The sequence below is a fragment of the Rousettus aegyptiacus genome, unplaced genomic scaffold (genome assembly GCF_014176215.1).
Source record: "Rousettus aegyptiacus isolate mRouAeg1 unplaced genomic scaffold, mRouAeg1.p scaffold_m13_p_17, whole genome shotgun sequence".
NCBI classification, from domain to species: domain Eukaryota; kingdom Metazoa; phylum Chordata; class Mammalia; order Chiroptera; family Pteropodidae; genus Rousettus; species Rousettus aegyptiacus.
Window position 1 is genome coordinate 14,799,377 of NW_023416292.1, and position 18,191 is coordinate 14,817,567.

At 54.0% G+C, this 18,191-nt stretch overlaps 1 protein-coding gene across 1 annotated transcript in view; it reads right to left on the reverse strand.

Moving 5' to 3' along the window:
* Positions 1–1,933: 1,933 nt before the first annotated feature.
* Positions 1,934–18,191, reverse strand: part of KIAA1614 (KIAA1614 ortholog) — a 29,042-nt gene continuing 12,784 nt past the window's right edge. Inside the window, 7 exon segments of the mRNA XM_036234551.1 lie at positions 1,934–6,315; positions 6,317–6,370; positions 6,372–6,564; positions 7,331–7,458; positions 10,447–10,705; positions 12,384–12,540; positions 14,282–15,849. Coding sequence (XP_036090444.1) covers positions 6,040–6,315; positions 6,317–6,370; positions 6,372–6,564; positions 7,331–7,458; positions 10,447–10,705; positions 12,384–12,540; positions 14,282–15,849 — 2,635 coding nt within the window. The 3' untranslated portion in view covers positions 1,934–6,039.

The following is an 18,191-nucleotide window of genomic DNA, read 5'->3' on the forward strand; positions in this document are numbered from 1 at the left end:
TGACTGGGTCAACACCTCGAGGTTAGGAATTAGGGGTACAGTAGTCACCAATGTTTCCCCATGCCTGTAGTTTCCTGCTGTGGGGCTGTTTCTGTGCTTTGGGAACCCTAGGTTGGTCTGTGAGGTGTCCCAGAACCCTCTTCACACCCTGAAGGCCAAGTACTTGTTTCCTTGGCCCACTGCTCACCTCCTAGAGCCTCTCATTCTTCTTTATCCCCCATCCCAGGTTGGCCCGGCCTCCCTATCCTGCCCCTGCCATGTTGCTCTGGGAGCCCTGCCTCACCCACTAGCCTCTACTGGCAGTAAAGAGGGATTTTAACTGGCTCCTGCAGATTAGACCCTAAAATGAGAGAATGCGCACACTCCACAGGATTGCCGTCCCCGTTACCCTTCCCTCAGGCCACATGTCTCTTTCAGTAACTTTGGTTCCTGAAGGCTGCAGCAACACTCATTTTAACCTGATTCTGAAGGCTGTGTTTGTTTTTTTAACCACAGCCTGCACCCAGCCAAGCTCTAAAACAGCCTTGAGCTGCCCACTTCACCTGCCAGTTATACCTACTCAAGGCCCTTTAGCTTCATTCTGTCTCCTGCTCATAAATGCACCTTGCCCAGGGCTCCTCTCCCAGCCTGATTACTATCTCTGGAGGCCACCACATCGACTCTGGCTGTCCTGGGTGCCTCCTCAGCCCTCCTCTGGCATGTCCAACACAGCCCGCTGTTGTGCCTTTGTCTTCCCTCCTCCTACCCCACCCTAGGACCCACAGCTAGCGAAGGTCAAGTGAGCATCCAGCCCAGAATATAATAACTCAGGATTAGAGAAGATTCAGCTTCAGCTTTGCTTTTTAATAATTTAAGACTCACACGCAGCCATCCACTTTCAGAGTCCTAACCTTTTGGGCCATGTTCAGGGCTAGAGAGGGAAAGCAGCCAGGTGGGACAGCCCATCCCCCCAGCCTGTACTCTGCCATGTCCCTGCTGGCCGGCCCACCCACAGCTGCCACCAGGGAGTCTGAATAGAGAGCTTGTAGCAGGGGACGGCCTGGCATCAGCTGTAGCCCAGTGTCCCAGCTCAACAGAAATAGGAAGACATGCCTTCACGGCCAGGCTCTGGTAGCTCCAGCCTTGTTCTGGGTAGAGGCAGAGGGCAGGGCAATGGGGACAAGCCTGGCCTGGCGAGTCTCACTGGCCACATCTCTACTTCCCTGAAATTGGTTTCATTTTTTCCTTCAACCTTCTATATCCCATAGATTCTTAATATTCTGGCCACCAAATAATACCTCCTAGAGGTTCTCATACCAGATCACATGTTCCAACTTTTGGTTTGGAATATGTGGTCAATGGCTATAAGGCTGTTATTACAGGACACTTCACCTATTTCTGAAAAGAGAGCAAAAGTGTCAAATGGGAGCTGGGAGAAATGAGACTGAAAAAGGCAGACAGACTCCAAAGCAGTGTGGCCCAGCACTTTCTTTGGTTCTGGAGCACGGAAAGTTGCAGGAGGCCTCGACAGGGAGTGGAATGGGTCTCGGGGGTGAGGCGGTTGAGGCTCAGGGACCATCAGAAGGACCCACTGAATCTCTCTCCTCCCCCTGCCAACAAAGGTGCAGGAAGCTGTTGACACCATCTCAGGCAGGGTCACCCATATTTTCCCCCTAGTTTTGCATAAATTAATGTCCTTAAACAAAACACGCAAACAGACTCCTTTCCTCTCCCTAGGCCACAGCTGGGCCACAGCCCAGAGTACTGCATGCCACCCTGCTCTTCCAAGCAGCTTTGCACGGTGCATTCTCAGTCATCCCTCCTGGGGTGGTTCGTGGCTTTCCAGGGGGTGACAGTGAAAGCCAAAGCACCTCTGAGTCACCGTGGGACAGGCCTCTGCCTCAGCACACGGAGTGACAAGCTCTCTTCGTGGGCCAGGAGCTCCTGAACATGAGCCAAGCCCAGCCCAGCCACCTTGGCTCCGTTCACCTCGAGGATCTCATCCCCCACCCCCAGCAGCCCCGAGTATAGCTTGGCTGTGCTCGCGTCAGCCATCTCCTGCACGTAGAACCCTGCAAAGGAAAACAGGAGAATTTAACAAATGAAATCCAAGGCGTGCATCTCTGGCATGCTGGCCAGGTAGGCGGGGCAGGTGCTCATACGGACACTTCTATACACACACGCGCGCCCTCATTCTCCCTGACAGTCACGGCTGTCTTTATACATAGATACAGTGTTCTCATCTCCATAGTATAACTACGTTGCTTCACCTCTTCTTTTAAAATGCCCCTAGTGCAAACAATGCTTTCAGCTGTTATTATTCATAAATATCCCAGTGTGAATAAGCTAATCTTAACTTTTTCTAAGACAAACTTTGACTGTAGAAGCAGGAGGAAAATGATGTTTAAAAATTAAGAAAACACCTATGATGTGCCTGGCACGGTGCTAGGTGGCACTCACAAACAAGATCCGTTTCTGCTCTCAAGTTGCTGGAGTCGGGGAAGGTACCACTGGAGCAGCTGAGATCCAGTCCAAACCTGGTGTGCTTCACGGCATTGTGTAGGATGAGCCCTGGCCTCAGGCTTCCTCGGATACATTCCTCACTTGAGACTTGTTGGCCTCTGGGCAAAAGCCCAGGAACATCGAAAGCCTACTCCATGTACAGGCCACGGCACCTTACTTTTCTCTTCCTCACATATGCCTTCCCTCCACCGCCACCCCAGGAGGCCCTGCCTGTCTGGTATGACCATGCCGGGGTCTCTACAGTGCAGGGTGAGCCCAAGGGGAACCCGCTTCTCCTCCTTTCCTGGGTTCAACTCTGGGAAGCCACGTTGATGGAACAGGCTCTGTAGGGACTCAGGGTGGGGCTGCTCCAGTTCCCCTGGCCTCTCCTGGGTCACAGTGCAGGAGAGTCCAGCTAAGGGAGCCCCTGTCACCTTAACTTCTGCTGAAAACCTTTCAAACTCCTTCAGCTGCTTCCACCTAAGAGCTTAAAGTAGGAGCAAACTCTTCCGGGGAAAGCTTCCCGCCCCCAGCCCCCCACTGAGTGAACAGAGGTGTCTGATAGATAGTGTCAGCCCACTTGGCTGGAGGACTTCAAGGGATGGCCCTTGTGCAGCTGACAACACCTACGGAATTCACCGGGGCGGCTTAGTGCCACCTTAACGCCCTCCCTGCTCCCCAGCCCGGGCTCGGCTGGCTGGCTCCCTCCACGTTAAGCAGCTGTCCATGCATTATGTCCACTTTCTTTTCCTGGAACCAACTTCCTTAGAAGGGACCTGGAAGGGCATATCATCTAGTTCCTCAATCTCTGGCTTGAAGCCATTTAACAATCTTGAACTACTGAGAAGTCATCTCTCTGGTCCACCCAGTCCTATAGGTGCTTCATTCAGCCCAGCTTCTCGTCCCAAAATAAGTCAAGCTTTTCAGAGCTCACCCTCTGAAAAGCTGGTTTGAAAGTGCATCGAAATCTCCTCCGAGGTACCCGAAGATTCGTGGCTCTGGGTCTAGCAAATCCAATCATCTGGCATATTCCCTGTCCCCGGTATGAGTTGTAGAACTCCCTTTCTGAGCTTCTTGGTGAAGCTGAGCCTTTCTTGCAAGGCCGTATCCCTCCCAACAAGGTGGACCTGCCATCTTGGCTGCGCGGCTTTTTACCTCTTCTGTCTGGGTGTGTGAACTGCTTGCCTGCCTGTCCGCATGTTGGTGACATGGGGGAAAGGACGAGTAACGTGGAGCCTGCAAACATGGCTACTGTACAGCAGGACACGCAGGTGGGGAGCGACGAGAAAACCCAAAAGGATGCAGCCTGAGCTAGACCAGATGCTGATGTCATGCCAGCCATTCTGGGGAGACTCGGGTGGGTTTCACAACTAGAAGTCATGACAAAAATATGACAGGCTGCTACTGTGTGTATTTATTGTCTGCTGGAAATGGCCTTTGTGAAGGATGTATGATCTCTGTGTTGCACTCAATTAGAAGCAGAAGGTAAAACTCGATGCTCTCCCATGCTTACACAGAATTGGATGTGATAGCCATCAAGTTAAAACCAGCGTCTTGACATTTCGGCCAGATCACAGCCCTGCTGAGGCCCAGGAGAAGTGACTCCGGGCTGCTGGAGGAATGCCTGCAGCAAGAAGACACCGGCACCAGCCACATTCTGCGTGCATGAGGATCTCTATGCGACATCCAATGACCAGCTGCAGCAGCAGGGGCAGGACACCACCTGGGCAGGACAGGGAAGAGCTCTCACCAACCCAGGTGAGTGGCCCCCAAGGGGCAGGCTAGGGCAGAGCCCAAGGAGCCCTTGGTAATTACAGACAGGCCCCTGCCCATCAGAACTTCATGACAAGTGATGGGGGAGGGACTCCCATTGCCTGCAAAGGGGCCTAAAGGGACTTTTGAGGAGGATGAGGGGCAGGGGGACAGAGAACATGTATGTGATCTCAAATGATGTAGATCATGCTGGTCTCCATCTGGAGTTTTGCTCCCCAAATATATTCTCTTTCTGAAGAAGGAAGGAAAGAAAAGTGCCAGGCTCAGAGTGGCTGAGTAACACACGTGCTCAAGGTCACAAGGCCAGAGGAGGTGCTGGAGTATAAACCATGCTATGTTATCTAACTCTATGCCTTCACGCTGCCTTTTTTGTGGGCCTGTTCCCCTCACCTAAGGAGAGAGGAAACTAAAGGGAAAAGCAGGTGGCTAACAGCCTGTTGAATGCTTTATGATATTCAACACATGTTAACAAATGCCATCTTCCTGTGAGGACGCTGTACCCTCCTGAGGTCCAGAGTGGGGAGAAACTCGTCTTCTCTTCCTCTCACACTCATGTAAGATCTGTCAGCAAACTGAATCAAAACTACCTTCAAGTCAATCAGAATGCAACCATGTATCCCCCGAGTGGCCACTGGAGTCCAAGCCACCCCCATCCTCCTTCCTGGACTATCGAAATAGCTTTTAAACTGGTCTGCCTGATTCCATCTGCATCCCCTTAGAGTCTGTTCTCAATACAGCAGCCAGTGACCCCGTTAAAAGTGTAAATCAGAGCACCCCGGTCTCTGCCCCCAGCCCTGTGGCTCCCATCTCACCTAGCGCGAAGGCCGAAACCCCTTTCTGGGCTCAGCTCCGTCTCTACCTCCCTCGCCACTGTTCAGCTTGACCTGCAGTCGGTCCCTCTGATAGGCTGAGCTCATCCCCACCCCTGAGGGCCTCTGCACTGGCTGCTCCCTCTTTCTGAAATGCTTGTCCCCCAGACACCACGTGGCTCCTCCCTCACTCCAAGTGTCTGCTCAGAAAAGCTGCCCGCTGGCACCACAGTGTTTGCCGTCCGCAGGCCCTTACCCTGCTTTGTCTGTGTTTGTTTCTCTGTACTTGTCACTGTCAGACAGATATGTCATATAATATAAAAATATGTCTATTTTATAGATATAGTCTATCTCCCTCACCGGAACGTGTGCTCCCGAGGACAGGGATTTGCCCGTTCCATTTACTGCTGTGATTCCAGTCCCAACAACACCTAGCAAGTGCTCAATATATATTTATTGACACAATGAATGATGGGCCAGATGCAAAAACTTGCTGCTGTCTACACATTTGGCAGCAGATTTATTTCCAGGTTAAATAACTCTGACCTAGGAGATCAAAGCACAGCTAGGGCAGTTTCTCTGTGTCTGTCTCTCACTTTCTCTCGTTTTTCTCCCTCTCCCCTCCTTCCTGTCTCTAACACACCTGTCTTCCTTCCCTACTCATCTTGTCTGGGAAATACCTTTCAGGACTCCTTACCCTGAGGTGAATTCTAGACAACAGACCTTGGGTAAAGGGCAGCTGAAAACTGGCCAGGATACAGAAGGATGTCCAGAGCCCCTCCCTGACTCTGCCACCATTGAATCAAGACCCAGTGGGCAACCTGGCCAGGGCCTAGGAGTCAGGATACATGTGTCCATGACCCTCAGGAACCAGCCCTGAGGGAGGGACCCAGGTGCACAGACAGGAAGGCACACTCCACGTGCCCAGACACACTCAGCAGCTGGAGGGGGGAACCGTTTAAACACATCAGCCACATCAAAGGGATCGTCTCTGAGAAAGGCAAGCGCGAACCATCTCCGATACTCGCCATGAAAAGTTGGCCTTTGAAATTCTGATTTTGAAAATGTCTGCAGACAGTGGACGGACAGTGAAGTCAAGCCTGCCAACAGCTACCCACACCTGCCAACAGCTACCCACTCCAGACTGACTCTCTAGGAAGAGCCCCCGTGGGGAGAACTCCAGTCCTTTCGATAAGAAGTTCTCTGAGTCCAGAGCTCCACTGCTCAGAAAAATCCTCTGACTGAAGCCAAAAGGCACCATCTTGGTTTGCTAAGAATCCAGGTCTGTGGAGGCCAGAAAGCTGAGGGGAACATACCTGAGTCCCGGCGCCCGTCCCCAGAGGCCACACAGAAGCCAAATGTGCCCTCTGGGGAGCGCTGTAGCTGCAGCTGGCTGGTGCCATCTGGGAACACCTGCACCACGCGGCCCACTGTGCGAGCCAGTCTGGGGGCACCCACATCTTCCACACTGAAGGCGCGCCGGGGCCGGGCCTTGGCTAACCTGCAAGGGGACCGGAGACAGTGAGGGCAAAGGGGTCCGGGCACTGCGCCCCGGCCATATCTTGGCTTAAAGATGACTGCTGCCTCTTGACTGGCAGCCCTGGAAGCTGGGGCACCACGGGTCTTACCTGGCATAAAGAGCCAGCTCGGGCTGACCCCAGGGGTTTCTCACAGCTATCTGAGGCTTCTTAGAGTCAGCTATAGAACCAGAAGCCCCCTGCCCAAGAGCATTGGTTTTTAATCTTTTGGGGTGCAGAGACCTCTTTAAGAACCTAACGAAAGCTATATTTTTATATAAAATTTCCAGCAGTTAACAGACCCCCTGAAGTCTCTCCGTGGAGCACCAGGTAAGGGCAGCTAGCCTAGAGGGTCTTATTAGAGGGGGTGGGATTTCCTCAGGTGGGGTCATAGGTCAAGGGCCTCTTTGGGGATCCCTGTCTCTGGACCTTTAATTGGGTCTTTAGCCGGGCTAAGGAAGCTCTCTGAACATTCTGATTTCAAGATGTCATCAGACAGTAGAGAGACGGAGGAATCAAACCTTCCAACTCTACCTCCACATCTCCTCAGAGCTCAGTGGTACAGGGCAAGAGCACCGAGGTATGGGCTCCAAGACTCTTGTGGCACCTGAGGCTCAGGAGTTGGCCTCCCTTTCTCTTAATGAGACCCCACTGAGGGCCATCCAGCTGAGGCAGCCAAGAGGCTTAGAGCTCCACTGTCCATCCCCTGAGTTTATCCTCCAAACCACTTGCTCACTTGTCTACTCTTACCTGCCAGCTGCACTGTGGTCCCCTGGCTCCCCTACCAGGTAGAGGCTGGACCGGTCCACCTTGCTGCTCAGCAGAGAATGAAGGTTCTGAAGGGAGGCAGCTTTCCGATGTTGGTGAGAGGGTGACACCTAGTGGTAAAGGTCCAATATTGCAGGTGAGACAACCCACTGGGGAAGGGGGCTGATGGACACCTGACCCCAACCGTGAACCTGAGGGCCCTCTATGAAAGTAATGGTACGAGTTTTTGTCATTACTTCAAAGTGCTCAAAAGGAATCTCCATAATTTGCTCAAGTAGGTGGGCCTACCTAGGCGATCCGAAACTTCAATTTCCTTCCTGAAATAACAATTTAGTCCTAGAATACTAATTACCTCATTTATTACGAAAATTTAATTTTTAAGAAAAAAGTGAAAGCAAATTAATTATAGAATAGTAACCACAAATTTAGAGTTAAAATCGTAAATATTGTTTTGTGATCCGTTAGTATCCCTTTTATAATCATGTGCATTCAAAGATTTTTATCTAAGTCTACACCTTAAAACATTGTGAATAAAAAGATGGAAAAGACAAAACGTAAATACCTAAAGGAGTTCCCCCAGTGATGGGGGTGGGTGAGCACAGATAGGTTAAAAGCTCTAAGTGCCATTGTAAGTGCTTGGCTAGAAGTATGGGCGATGTTCAAGGAAACAGCGAGAGACTGTTTGGCTCAGGAGGTTTGGGGACACTATAGGAGCTGACACCTGAGTGAGGTTTGAAGAACGAACTCTTCAGGTGAAGACAGAGGTAGGGTGCTCCAGGAAGCAGGAACGGTAGGTGCAAAGCCATGGAGACACTAGAGAAAGCATGGTGGGTTCTGGAACACACGCATGGTCTGGGCAGCTAGGCTGCAGAGGTGCTGGGAGATGGGCTGGAGCCAGGGGCCAGCCCTGGAAGAGTCTTACCTGGCCTGCTAAGGAGTTCCTGAGTGAGATCAATCAGAAGAGTTACAAGATCAGATCTGTGTTCTAGAAAGGGACCCAATGAGGAGGCCATTCTGAAGGCATAAGGTGGGAGTGGCAGGAACAGAGGCGGGAGAAGCAGGCTTTTGCATAAATGCTACAGGCACGTATCATGTTGGGAATCCATGCTCTAAAGGAGTAAGGTATGTTAGCAAGAAACTTAAGAGGGGGTCTGACTTGCATCAGAGTTTAAGAAGACTTCCTGGGAGAAGTCATGTTTAACTTAGACCTGAAGGCCAAGCAGAAGTTCCCTGGGGAAAGGGAAGAGAGGAGAAGAGCCTCCCAGATGCCAGGCCAAAGAGTCACAGCCATTGGAGGATGTGGGAGTGGCTAGTGCAGCTGGGTGTGCGAGCACGGCCACTGCCCGCCCCAGAGGGCAAAATGAAGCCCAAGCTGCTGCGGCACCTGCCCGCCCTCTCGGCTCAGACATCTGACAGCACGGCAGCCTAACAGGAAGCCGTTCACCCTGAGCTACGTCATAAATATTTCTGGGTGAGACCGACTCTTCTTTTATCTTTTTTTTCAATTTTTGAACATTTTTCTGCTGCTCAGTCCTCCCTGCACTTGCGCCCTCACTTCTTCTGCCAGCTTACTATCTTTACCCGCTTGGCTTACACTGCTCACCGTCTCTCTGCTACACTGACATCATGTCACTTCCCTTGAGGTTCACAGAGACCAAAGCTCTGAGGGCAACACACCTGGGTGCCCTGGCTCAGACACACAGGGGACGAATCTAGCTTTATGAGGAAAGTCAGTTTCTAGAGCACAATGTCACTCTCGGCTCCTTTTCCCAGCTTGTGATCACTTTGCCTTCCATTCATGCACCCAGTAAATACTTATTGAGCTCTGACCATGTACCAGGTAGTGTTCCCAGTGCCAGAAAATCGATGGAATTTGCATTCGGCCTGCGTTCTCGCCCCTATTTCAGCCTGAAGCTGGAAGGCTCCAATGCCCCAGACCACCATCTCCCACTTCGTTCTGCCCAGTGGTGTGGGGCAAGGAACAGAAGAACAAACACCACCTGAGATTGCCTGGAACGGAACGGGGGTTCCAGGAACGTGCTTGAGAGTTAGTGAGCTTCCGTCGTTCACTCTCTAGCACGCGGGGAGGGAGAACTTCAGCAGGCTGCCCTGAGTTCACTCACTCATCGTTCACTGTGCACCGAGTTTGTCTGCTATACTTGCCATTGTACTAAATCTTGGGAGTAGAAAGACCAAGTGGTGTTTACTCAAAGAATTCACACTCAAGTAAGGGGAAACAGACAAAAATCAACTAAAATACTCTGTGACAAGTTCCATGACGGAGGGAAGCCCGGGATGGGTTGGGAACACAGAGCAGAGGGCCCCAGCTCAGCCCGAGGAAGGGAGTTAGAAGCGGCTCCCTGGAGGAAGCACCGGCTGGAGCGTTGGTGGAGGAGCAGACATCAGCAGGTAGGGAAGGTGGGAGAAACGTTTCAGATGAAGGTTCGAAGTTAGACAGTGTGTGGCCTGATTACAGAGCTGCAAGGCCAAGGGGAGCTGGGACTGACCGTTAGAAGGAGAGTGATGAGAGATGAAAGCAGTCGGATCACAGAAACGCTTTGGCAATGTCAAGTGACCTGAACTTTATCCTGAGGGTGACAAGGGACCAATGGCCGGTGTTGAGCAAGGGGTTGGGAGGGCCAGATATGTATATCAAAAGGACGACTCTAAAAGCCACTGGAGAAAGACACAGCGTCTAGGCAGAAGGCTGTTGAGATAATCCAGGTGTGAAGTGATTTGTGCTAGACTAAGAGCTGCTGCGGACGTGAAGAAGGTTCTAGAATGACCAAGCAGTAGAAGCCACGTCTTGGCAGGGCGGCAGAGTTGAGAGACGAGGAGAGATGGAAGTCTAGGATGAGCCCAGGTCGGGAGAGCTGGTGGAGGAACAGCAGTATGGGACGCGGCCACATCCACTGCGTCTGAGGAGCCCGAGCCTCAGGGATCAACTGCTGGGAAGCCAGAAGCTTCCCTTTCTCTACCTTAGTCTCCTTGGGCAGCCTCTTTGGCATTTCATTTCTCCTTGCACCTTTCACCTTTCATTCCAATGGGCTTTGCCACCACTGGCTTCACACGCGCTTGGCTGGGCCCTCAGGACTCACCAGATGCAGGGATTGTAACGATGGGGCTTTCTTCGCTTCGAAGGTGCTGGCGTGTGAGGCTGGGCCAGGTACTGGGGGCTGCAGCTGCTCCACACTGTAGCTGCGGGACTTGCCAAACTTGGGCCGCGTGCCCTGGCCCAGGGCCAGGAAGAACTTTTTCAGCCCCAGGGTGGAGGCGATGCTGCTGTTACTTTTCTTGCTCCTGTCAGAAGGGGCGGCCGAGGGCGAGCTGGGTCTTGCACTGGCCCCCAATAGTGCTCTGAAACGCAAGGGTGGTCATGAAGCGGGTGGGAGAGGGCTGGGGGATGGGAGGACAGACTGCACCTGAGGGTCCCCTGGGCCCTGGATAGGCCGGCACCAATGCCTTGTGGAGGAAGTGACAGCCAGGCTGCAGAAAGAAAGGCCGAGTGGACTTCCGCGGGACAGTCTGCCTGGGCAGCTTTTAGAGAGAACAGCTCAGATAAGAGACCCTTGGTGTCACACACAACTATGGGTTTACCCAATCATTCATTCATTAATTTGTTCATTCACTATTTCTTGAGAACTCCTTCTAGACCTCTCGTAGGTACTAGAACAGTGGTAAAAAAAAAAAAAAAAAAAGAGAGACAAGGTCCTTATTCTCGGGAGCTTATGAACAGCAGACTAGGAAACAAGGGAGAGAAACTACCAGTGACTGCTGAGTAGGGGGAAGCAGAGAATGATACGGTGCCCAGGGCAGGCCTCTCTGATGATATTTAAACAGAGTCTTGAATAGCAAGAAGAGGCCGGTCCTGCCAAGGCCAGAGGTGAGAATTCCAGGGTGAAGGACCGCCAGCGCCACAGCTCTAGGACAGGAAGAGGCTCTGTGCCTTCAAGACCATAATGCGGCCAGGCCATGAGGGCCTGGACATAATGAGCGAGAGGGAAGGAGGCATCAGGAGAGGTCAGACAGGCAGGCCACGGCCCTCGTACAGTGAGCATGTAAACCAAAGTAAGAGGTTTGAATTCTTTTGAGTGAGAGGAAAACTCATTGAGGAATTTTAAGCAGGAGAAATAACATCACTTAATTGAGGTTTTAGAAAGATCAATTTGAGTATTGTGTGGAGAAGGAAGTGGAGAAGGCAGGAGTGAGGGCAGAGAGCAGCAGGGTCTCTCCGAGTTGCACAGGACGGAGTGGTGTGGCTAGACCAGGGGAAACATGGGACAGCCTGGAGGAGGAGCTGGAGAGGACTGGCCACGCACCAGAGAAAGCAGAGTGAGCAGCTGACTCCCAGATCGGGGTGTGGGCACTGTGGGACGGCGGTGTGAGCTTGCAAGGAAGACCCGGGGGAAGTGGCTTTTGCCAGGAGTGATCAGAATTCAGTAAGGCGTCTCAGACCCTCCAGTGGGCACATCAGGGGAAACTGGATGCCTGGGTCTGGAGTTCTGGGGAGCACACAGGGCTCAGTGGCACGTGAAGCCCTGGGCCACAGGTCACCAGGAATGGTGTGCAGTGGGGAAGAGATGACCCGGCCAGAGGATTGGCTCACCAAGACTTTTAGGCCCCAGAGCAAGAACTCAGACCTCAAGCTTAAGAGAGAATGGAGATGGGATGTGGGCTGTGTCCTCAGCATCTGGTTGTCTCCAAGCCCAGAGCCAAGAGCAAGTCCTCTCGGACAGACTGCCCCATCCTGGAGCACCCTGAGGGCTGGGACTGGCTGGCCAGCTGTGGCAAGCAAAGTACCTGGAGCTCGAAGCCATCCAACGAATGTTCAGTGAATGAATAATCAAGTACATTAGACTGGAAATGGTTGGGAAAGGAATCCTGGGGCGCCATCCTTGACCGTGAGTCTGGGAACTCTCCGGGGACTTGGGAGCAGTGAGGTCAGTCATGCTGCCACTCCGGGAGGGCCCTTTCTTCACCTAGCATCCCTGGTCCCCCACCTCCCACGGTCAGAGCCCTTGCTCCTGTCACTCACCGGGATGACACAGGCCCTTTGGAACTTGACTCTGTCCTCTGCTGGCCTCCCTCTGGTTCCTGGCTAGACTGTGGCTCCTCTGAGGCCAAGGAGAGCGTGACACCCATGGAGCTGATGGTACCAACACCTGCAGGGCTGAGAGAGTCTGGGAGTCCTCCTGCAACAACCATAGCAGACCTCCTGTGTCACTGCCCCATCCCCACAGGGCATGGTGGGGGGAGGGGACATTCCCAACACAGAGGCGGGAGAGCCAGAGGAAGCTGGAGAGAGGCCCTAGGAGAGCACTGGAGGCAGTGGTGAGACCCACAAAACAGGAACGGAGTCTTGTTTAATGCTGTCGCCCCATCGCCCCCAACACAGCAGCTGATTAATAAATGCCTATGAAATGAAAGTGCTGCTTGTGATAAGTCGTGTCCCTTCTATAAAGAGACACAGTTGGGAACAGGGGAAATGTCTGTATTCCCGGGGCATCTAAGATGCGCTGGGCAATGAGTTTAATACTCCACAGAGATTATTTCATGGGCTCCTGGGAGACAGGTTATATTATTACCCTCAGGTTACAGCTGAAGAGCCTGGAGTAAAGGGGTTAAGTGATATACATGCCCAGGACCTCTCAGCTAATGAGAGGAGTGTCCCCCCAGGCCTCCGCTCCAGGTCCAAGGAGGTGAAGGCTGGGCTGCAGAAAGGTCAGCAGCTCTCAGAACAGAAGCCCCACAGGAAGTGGCTCGGGGCAGCCCGCAGCCAGTCTAGAGCCCACTGAAGGAAGGAAACCACACCTTAGCCTGGGCAGAGGTGTCTCAGGGTGGGGCTGCTGCTTTGAGTTTCACATGAGGAGGGAGGGTGAGGGAAAGTGTTTGTGTCTGTGTGCAGTGGGGAGGGCAGCCAGCAGCCTGGGGCAGGAGGAGGCTTGGCAGCCACATCCCAGGTAGGGTCAGGACGGCCTGCCTTCTCTCTGCCCTTTCTTCCTCCACTGTTTCCAAACCCTGGATCCCTCCTGAGCCACCCTAGCCCCGGGGCTGCCAGGGCTATGGGCACGATAAGGCGAAGGCATGTGGGGAAGGCCCGTTACCTCTGCCTAAGCGTGAGTGGCTGAGTAGTCATACCACCAGGGACTTGCCAACAATATGAGGACCCCTTCCAAAGGCAGAGGTAACATCCGACATCCTTTGCCTCCTGAAGCCTACCAGGCTGCCCAGCAAGGCCAGGGGCCTGGCAGGGCTCAGGCGCCAGAGAGCAACCTAAGCACCACTCGTAGGAGCTCTGCCTGCTGGTTGCCGCGCCCTCCGGATGGCATGTCTGTGCCTGGCCACAGAAGGTCTCGAGGGCAGGATTCCTGCTGACTTAATTCATTTACGCATTCATTCCCCACAGTGCCAAGTACGGTACCTGGCGTGTAACAGGTTCTTGATCAATAATGAATGAATGAATGAATGAATGAATGAATGAATGAATGAATGATGTTGAAGGGAAGGGCCTCAACCATCTGATTATTTGGCATTTACTGCTCCACGCATATAGTAAATCCTGGAGCTGCTCCCTCCTCCTGCTCTGCCAGTAGTAAAATTCTCACGGCCCGGACCAGGAGCCAGAGCTTGGAGCTTCTGTACGCCCATCAGGGCGAGAGGCGTCAGCACTGCCTCCCCATGCTCTGCCTTCCCAGGGAGAGTTAGTTACACCACTTCCAGGCTGATGTTGAACCCGGCACCCAGCTCACAGACCCACCACCAACTTCTCCGGCAGAGCGGCTTCTGCTGCTCTGGTGGGGAGGGGTCTCCAAGGGACGGCTAGGAGTGGCACGTGGCTGTGTCACCCATGAAGATGAAAGGTAAGAGAAAGGTGTGTGAAGCCACAGCCCCGGCCTGGGGCCTCCGCTCTAGGGCTGCCCTACAATCCCTCACCATCGCTGCAGTTCTCCGGGGGTGCCGTGGGCTCCTGGCGGCGGGCGCTTTTCTCCGCCCTGCCCTCCTGGATGGCATCTCCCCAGGGCTCCTGCAGTCCCCCAGGTCTGCTGTTGTTGCAGTTGTTGGTGGACAGGGCCAGCAGTGGGTGCCTGGCCTGGGGGCTGAAGGGCTGGTTTTGTAGTGGGGTGAGCTCACAGTTCCTGGGATCTGCGCTTCTTGAAGGAGGCAAGGGGGTGTCCCCAGGCTCTCCCTGGTCACCTGGCCTGTGTGGCCCAGACAGGACTGCCTTCCTGGGAGACCCAGGTGAGGTAGTTTTCCTGGAAGAGGGAGGAGCTGGCGCCCAGCCTTCAGGGGAGAGGGAAGTGGGTGGCTGCTGGGCCTGGTGGGGGGCAGAGGGTTCAGCTTGGCTGTGATGCAGAGAGACGGTTTCCAGAGGCTCGTGGCTCTCTCTACGCCGGGCTTGTCTGCTTGGCCCTGAGGACGCCAGCTTCGTGAACGAGGCCGTGGCACAGGCTGTCCTGCACATAGCCCAGGAATCTGCTGGGTGAGACCAGTGATTTCCCAGTCCTGGTCCTGGCTGCCCCTGGGTCCCCAGGGAGACCTTCTTAGAGTCTTGCACAGGAGGCTTAGAGAAAGCATCTGTGGGGCACGGAGTCCCCTCGGGCATGCATCCCCTGCCTCTTTTTGCCTCATCTGAAACTTCTGCAAGATCACCTCCAGGCAGGTAGTGCGAGGCCTGAGGGCTCCTAGGTGGCTCCATGTCAGCCTTCTGGAACCATCTGTGGCCTCCTCGAGGCTTGCAACCCCGCAGACGAGGGCTGCTTCCTCGAGCCAGGCTGCGGGCCTTGCTGTGCTGAGAGGTCCCAGCCTCCTCGCTGTCAGTCCTGCAGCTGTCCGAGGTATCCGTGCTGTCCAGGGCGGAGTCCACCTCCTCCGGGTGCACAGGGTCTCCAATGTGTGTCTCCCGGATCCATTCGGAGTGGAGCCCCTGTTCGGTGGGGAAGAGCCTGAGGGGAGCACTCGGGGCCCGAGAGCTAAGGGGCTCAGCCAACACTCCCTCCAGCCCAGAGGCAGACTTGTGGTCGTGAAGGACTCTGGGGTCAGAGGATGCTGTACCCTGGACAGGGCGTTGGTCCTCGATACGGCTGCCACAGGCTGTGCACGTCCTCTGGCCGCCCACTGTGGGCGGCGGTGCCAGGAGGGTCCACTGGTCCAGGTGGGCCCCCAGCCTTTGCAGAGCCCCTTCACCGCCATCCTTGAGCCGGAGAGCCCCGGCGATGTAGTCGGCAAGCTCAGGCTTGGAGCGCAGGGCGCCTTGGTCTGCCGTCTGCAACGCAGAGCTCAGCACCTGGCGCTGGCGCTGCTGCAGCCGCTGCAGGTAGCGGGTCTCAGCCTCTCGGGCAGACTCATCCTCAAAGCGGACGTGAGACAGGGAGGGGCCCCATTTTGGACACTGCCCACTGCTGGACTCCCCGCTGGAAGAGTCGCTCGTGCTCCCGTTCCGGAGGTTGTCTCTGCAGGCCAAGGGCACCCTCCGGTCCAGGGCTGGGCTTCTCCCGCCGTCTCTGATGGGAGACAGGAGAGAGGTCACAGGCAGGAAGTAGAGAGGAGGGCACCCTGGGGTACTCTGTGGAAACTACAACCCTGAAGTTACCCCGGATCCGGTTCCTGGGGAGTCAGGCAGCAAACCAAAGTAGCTTACAAGCCTGTCCTGTCCTGAGACACAGGGCTAAGCAAAATCAACAGACCTTCTTTACTGTATCTTTCTCTTTGTTGCCGGCTCAGCCTGAGTTAAGATGAAACATTATTAAACTCAGGATTATACAGAGGGATGAAAGCCAAGTCCTATTGTGAGGGACGTGTGTAGGAGAGGAAGTGAACCAGCCATCATGGCACCTGGGAATGATGAAGAGTGTGTTTTAAGTCAGTACAGAGACTGTGTGGGACCTGAAGTTGGGTTTCTTGCTCTTGCTCAGGGTTCCTATCATTTCACCTGGACAAAATTTAGACAGAGTGACACCAATGCTCTGGATGCTCGGTCTTGTCTGCTCCCACACCCCTTCCTTGCACCTGCCCCTCCCCGGCCCCTCGCACACACTCTCCTCCTGAAAAGCTGTGAGGAGACTGACTGTGTTAGGAAGTCTCCACACTCTGTCACCAATATTTGCTTTAGGAGACACTGATAGTCAAGTCCTGCTCATCTCAAGGAAATACCCACACAAATCTCGCACCAGGGCCCCCTGAAGCCAGGTTATTTCAGTTTTAGGCAGCTGTGCAAATAGACCCAGGCTATAGGCCACTTTTTGTCATAGGCAACCTAAGTAAGAACCATACTTTTTCCTCCCTGAGGACTCTACCTGCACCAGGATCACTTTAGCCTAACAGGATCTGAGAAAGGGACTGTGAAACAATTATTCTGGTGGGGTCACTGTCCAATGGGAGGTTCCTGTGACAGCAATCCACACATTCTTGCCCAGGAAAGGAAGGCTTTAAACAGAGAAACAGCATCACCTCACCCCAGGGAAACAGGAAGGGCCCCACCGCGCGGCAGCTCTGTCCCTCACTGCACAGGCAGGACGCCGGGGCTGCCAGGCCTGCCCAGTGTAGGACACTTGGCACACCGGCGCAGACACAGCGACACGCATGCAGGCCCCGAGGGCAAGGCCCTGCTCTGCAGACAGGACGTGGGGCGTACTTTCTGGGAAGGAAAGAATAAGCCCAGATTTGAAGGCGACACATCCCTAATCTAAGAGGAGAGTCCAGGTCCCATCGGCCACATCGGTGACCTTAATGTTTACATACAAGATGGTGAATTGAGGCATCCCGGAATTCATGCCCAATGGAGAGAGAACATTTTTGTTCCAAAAGAAGAAATGAAGAAGAGCTTAATCACATAAAGTACCTTCGCTCAAGTGTTAAAACCCAGAAGCCTCCGCCAGCAGTGCTGGGGACAGCGCATACAGGTGTGGGAAGGATTCGGAGGACAAGAGCAGAGCCATGAGGCGCTTCGGCAGCGAGCAGATGCCGTCCTGCCGAGCTTCCCAAGATGAGGCACAGCAGACGCCTCAGCGATCATCCCTCCTGGAGACGGCCTGTCTGGCGCAGAACCGGGAGCCGAATGGCCCCATGGGAGGGATGGGAGAGCCCACTTCCTACAACAGTGTTATCCTAACCGCACGTCAGTGTGACCCACACAGGCTGGATAGTCTCAACGCAGCCACTCTCCGACATAGGACAATAGCACTTACAGCGTCACCTCCCAGGCCCTGCATTTTGCTGATATGTTTCTGCTTCCCTGGATTAGGAACAACCACCTAGGTGCGCCTGTCCCCAAAATGGCAAGAGCATGTGCTTCCAGGAGATGCTCAATATATACGATGCTTTACTTCGAGAAAAATGCAGCTACTGCTACCTCTTCACCTCCTGGAAAAGCCTGTCTGTCTGCTCAGCTTGTCCCAGGTGCCTCTGCCAGACTGCGGGTTAAGAAGGCCTCTGGGCGCAGCTCTGCCTGCCCCCACTCTTCCATCGTCTTTTACCGAACTGTCCTTTGGAAGCGGTGACGCCTTTAGGCTGGGGAGGACGGGGGGGGGGGGAGGTGGTGGAGGCGCGTTCCTGCATCTATCTGAGGCCCAGGGCCTGTGTGGCATCTCCATGTTAACTCAGCGTGGCTCTCCAGGGTGATCTGACAAGCGTAACCTTTAGAAGCATCTGCAGCAAGCCATCTGGCGTTGATTTTCAGCTATACCCTCTGAGGATTCACCAGCACCGCCAAGTCAAAGCAATTCTTTTCTGGACACAGCAGCTGCTAAAGTGGGTCACCTTGCGTTTCTACAGCATTCCTATGGCCAGGGGACAGCCTGGCAAAGGGGAACTCACTTTAAGGTTAATGACTATGGTTGTTGTGAGC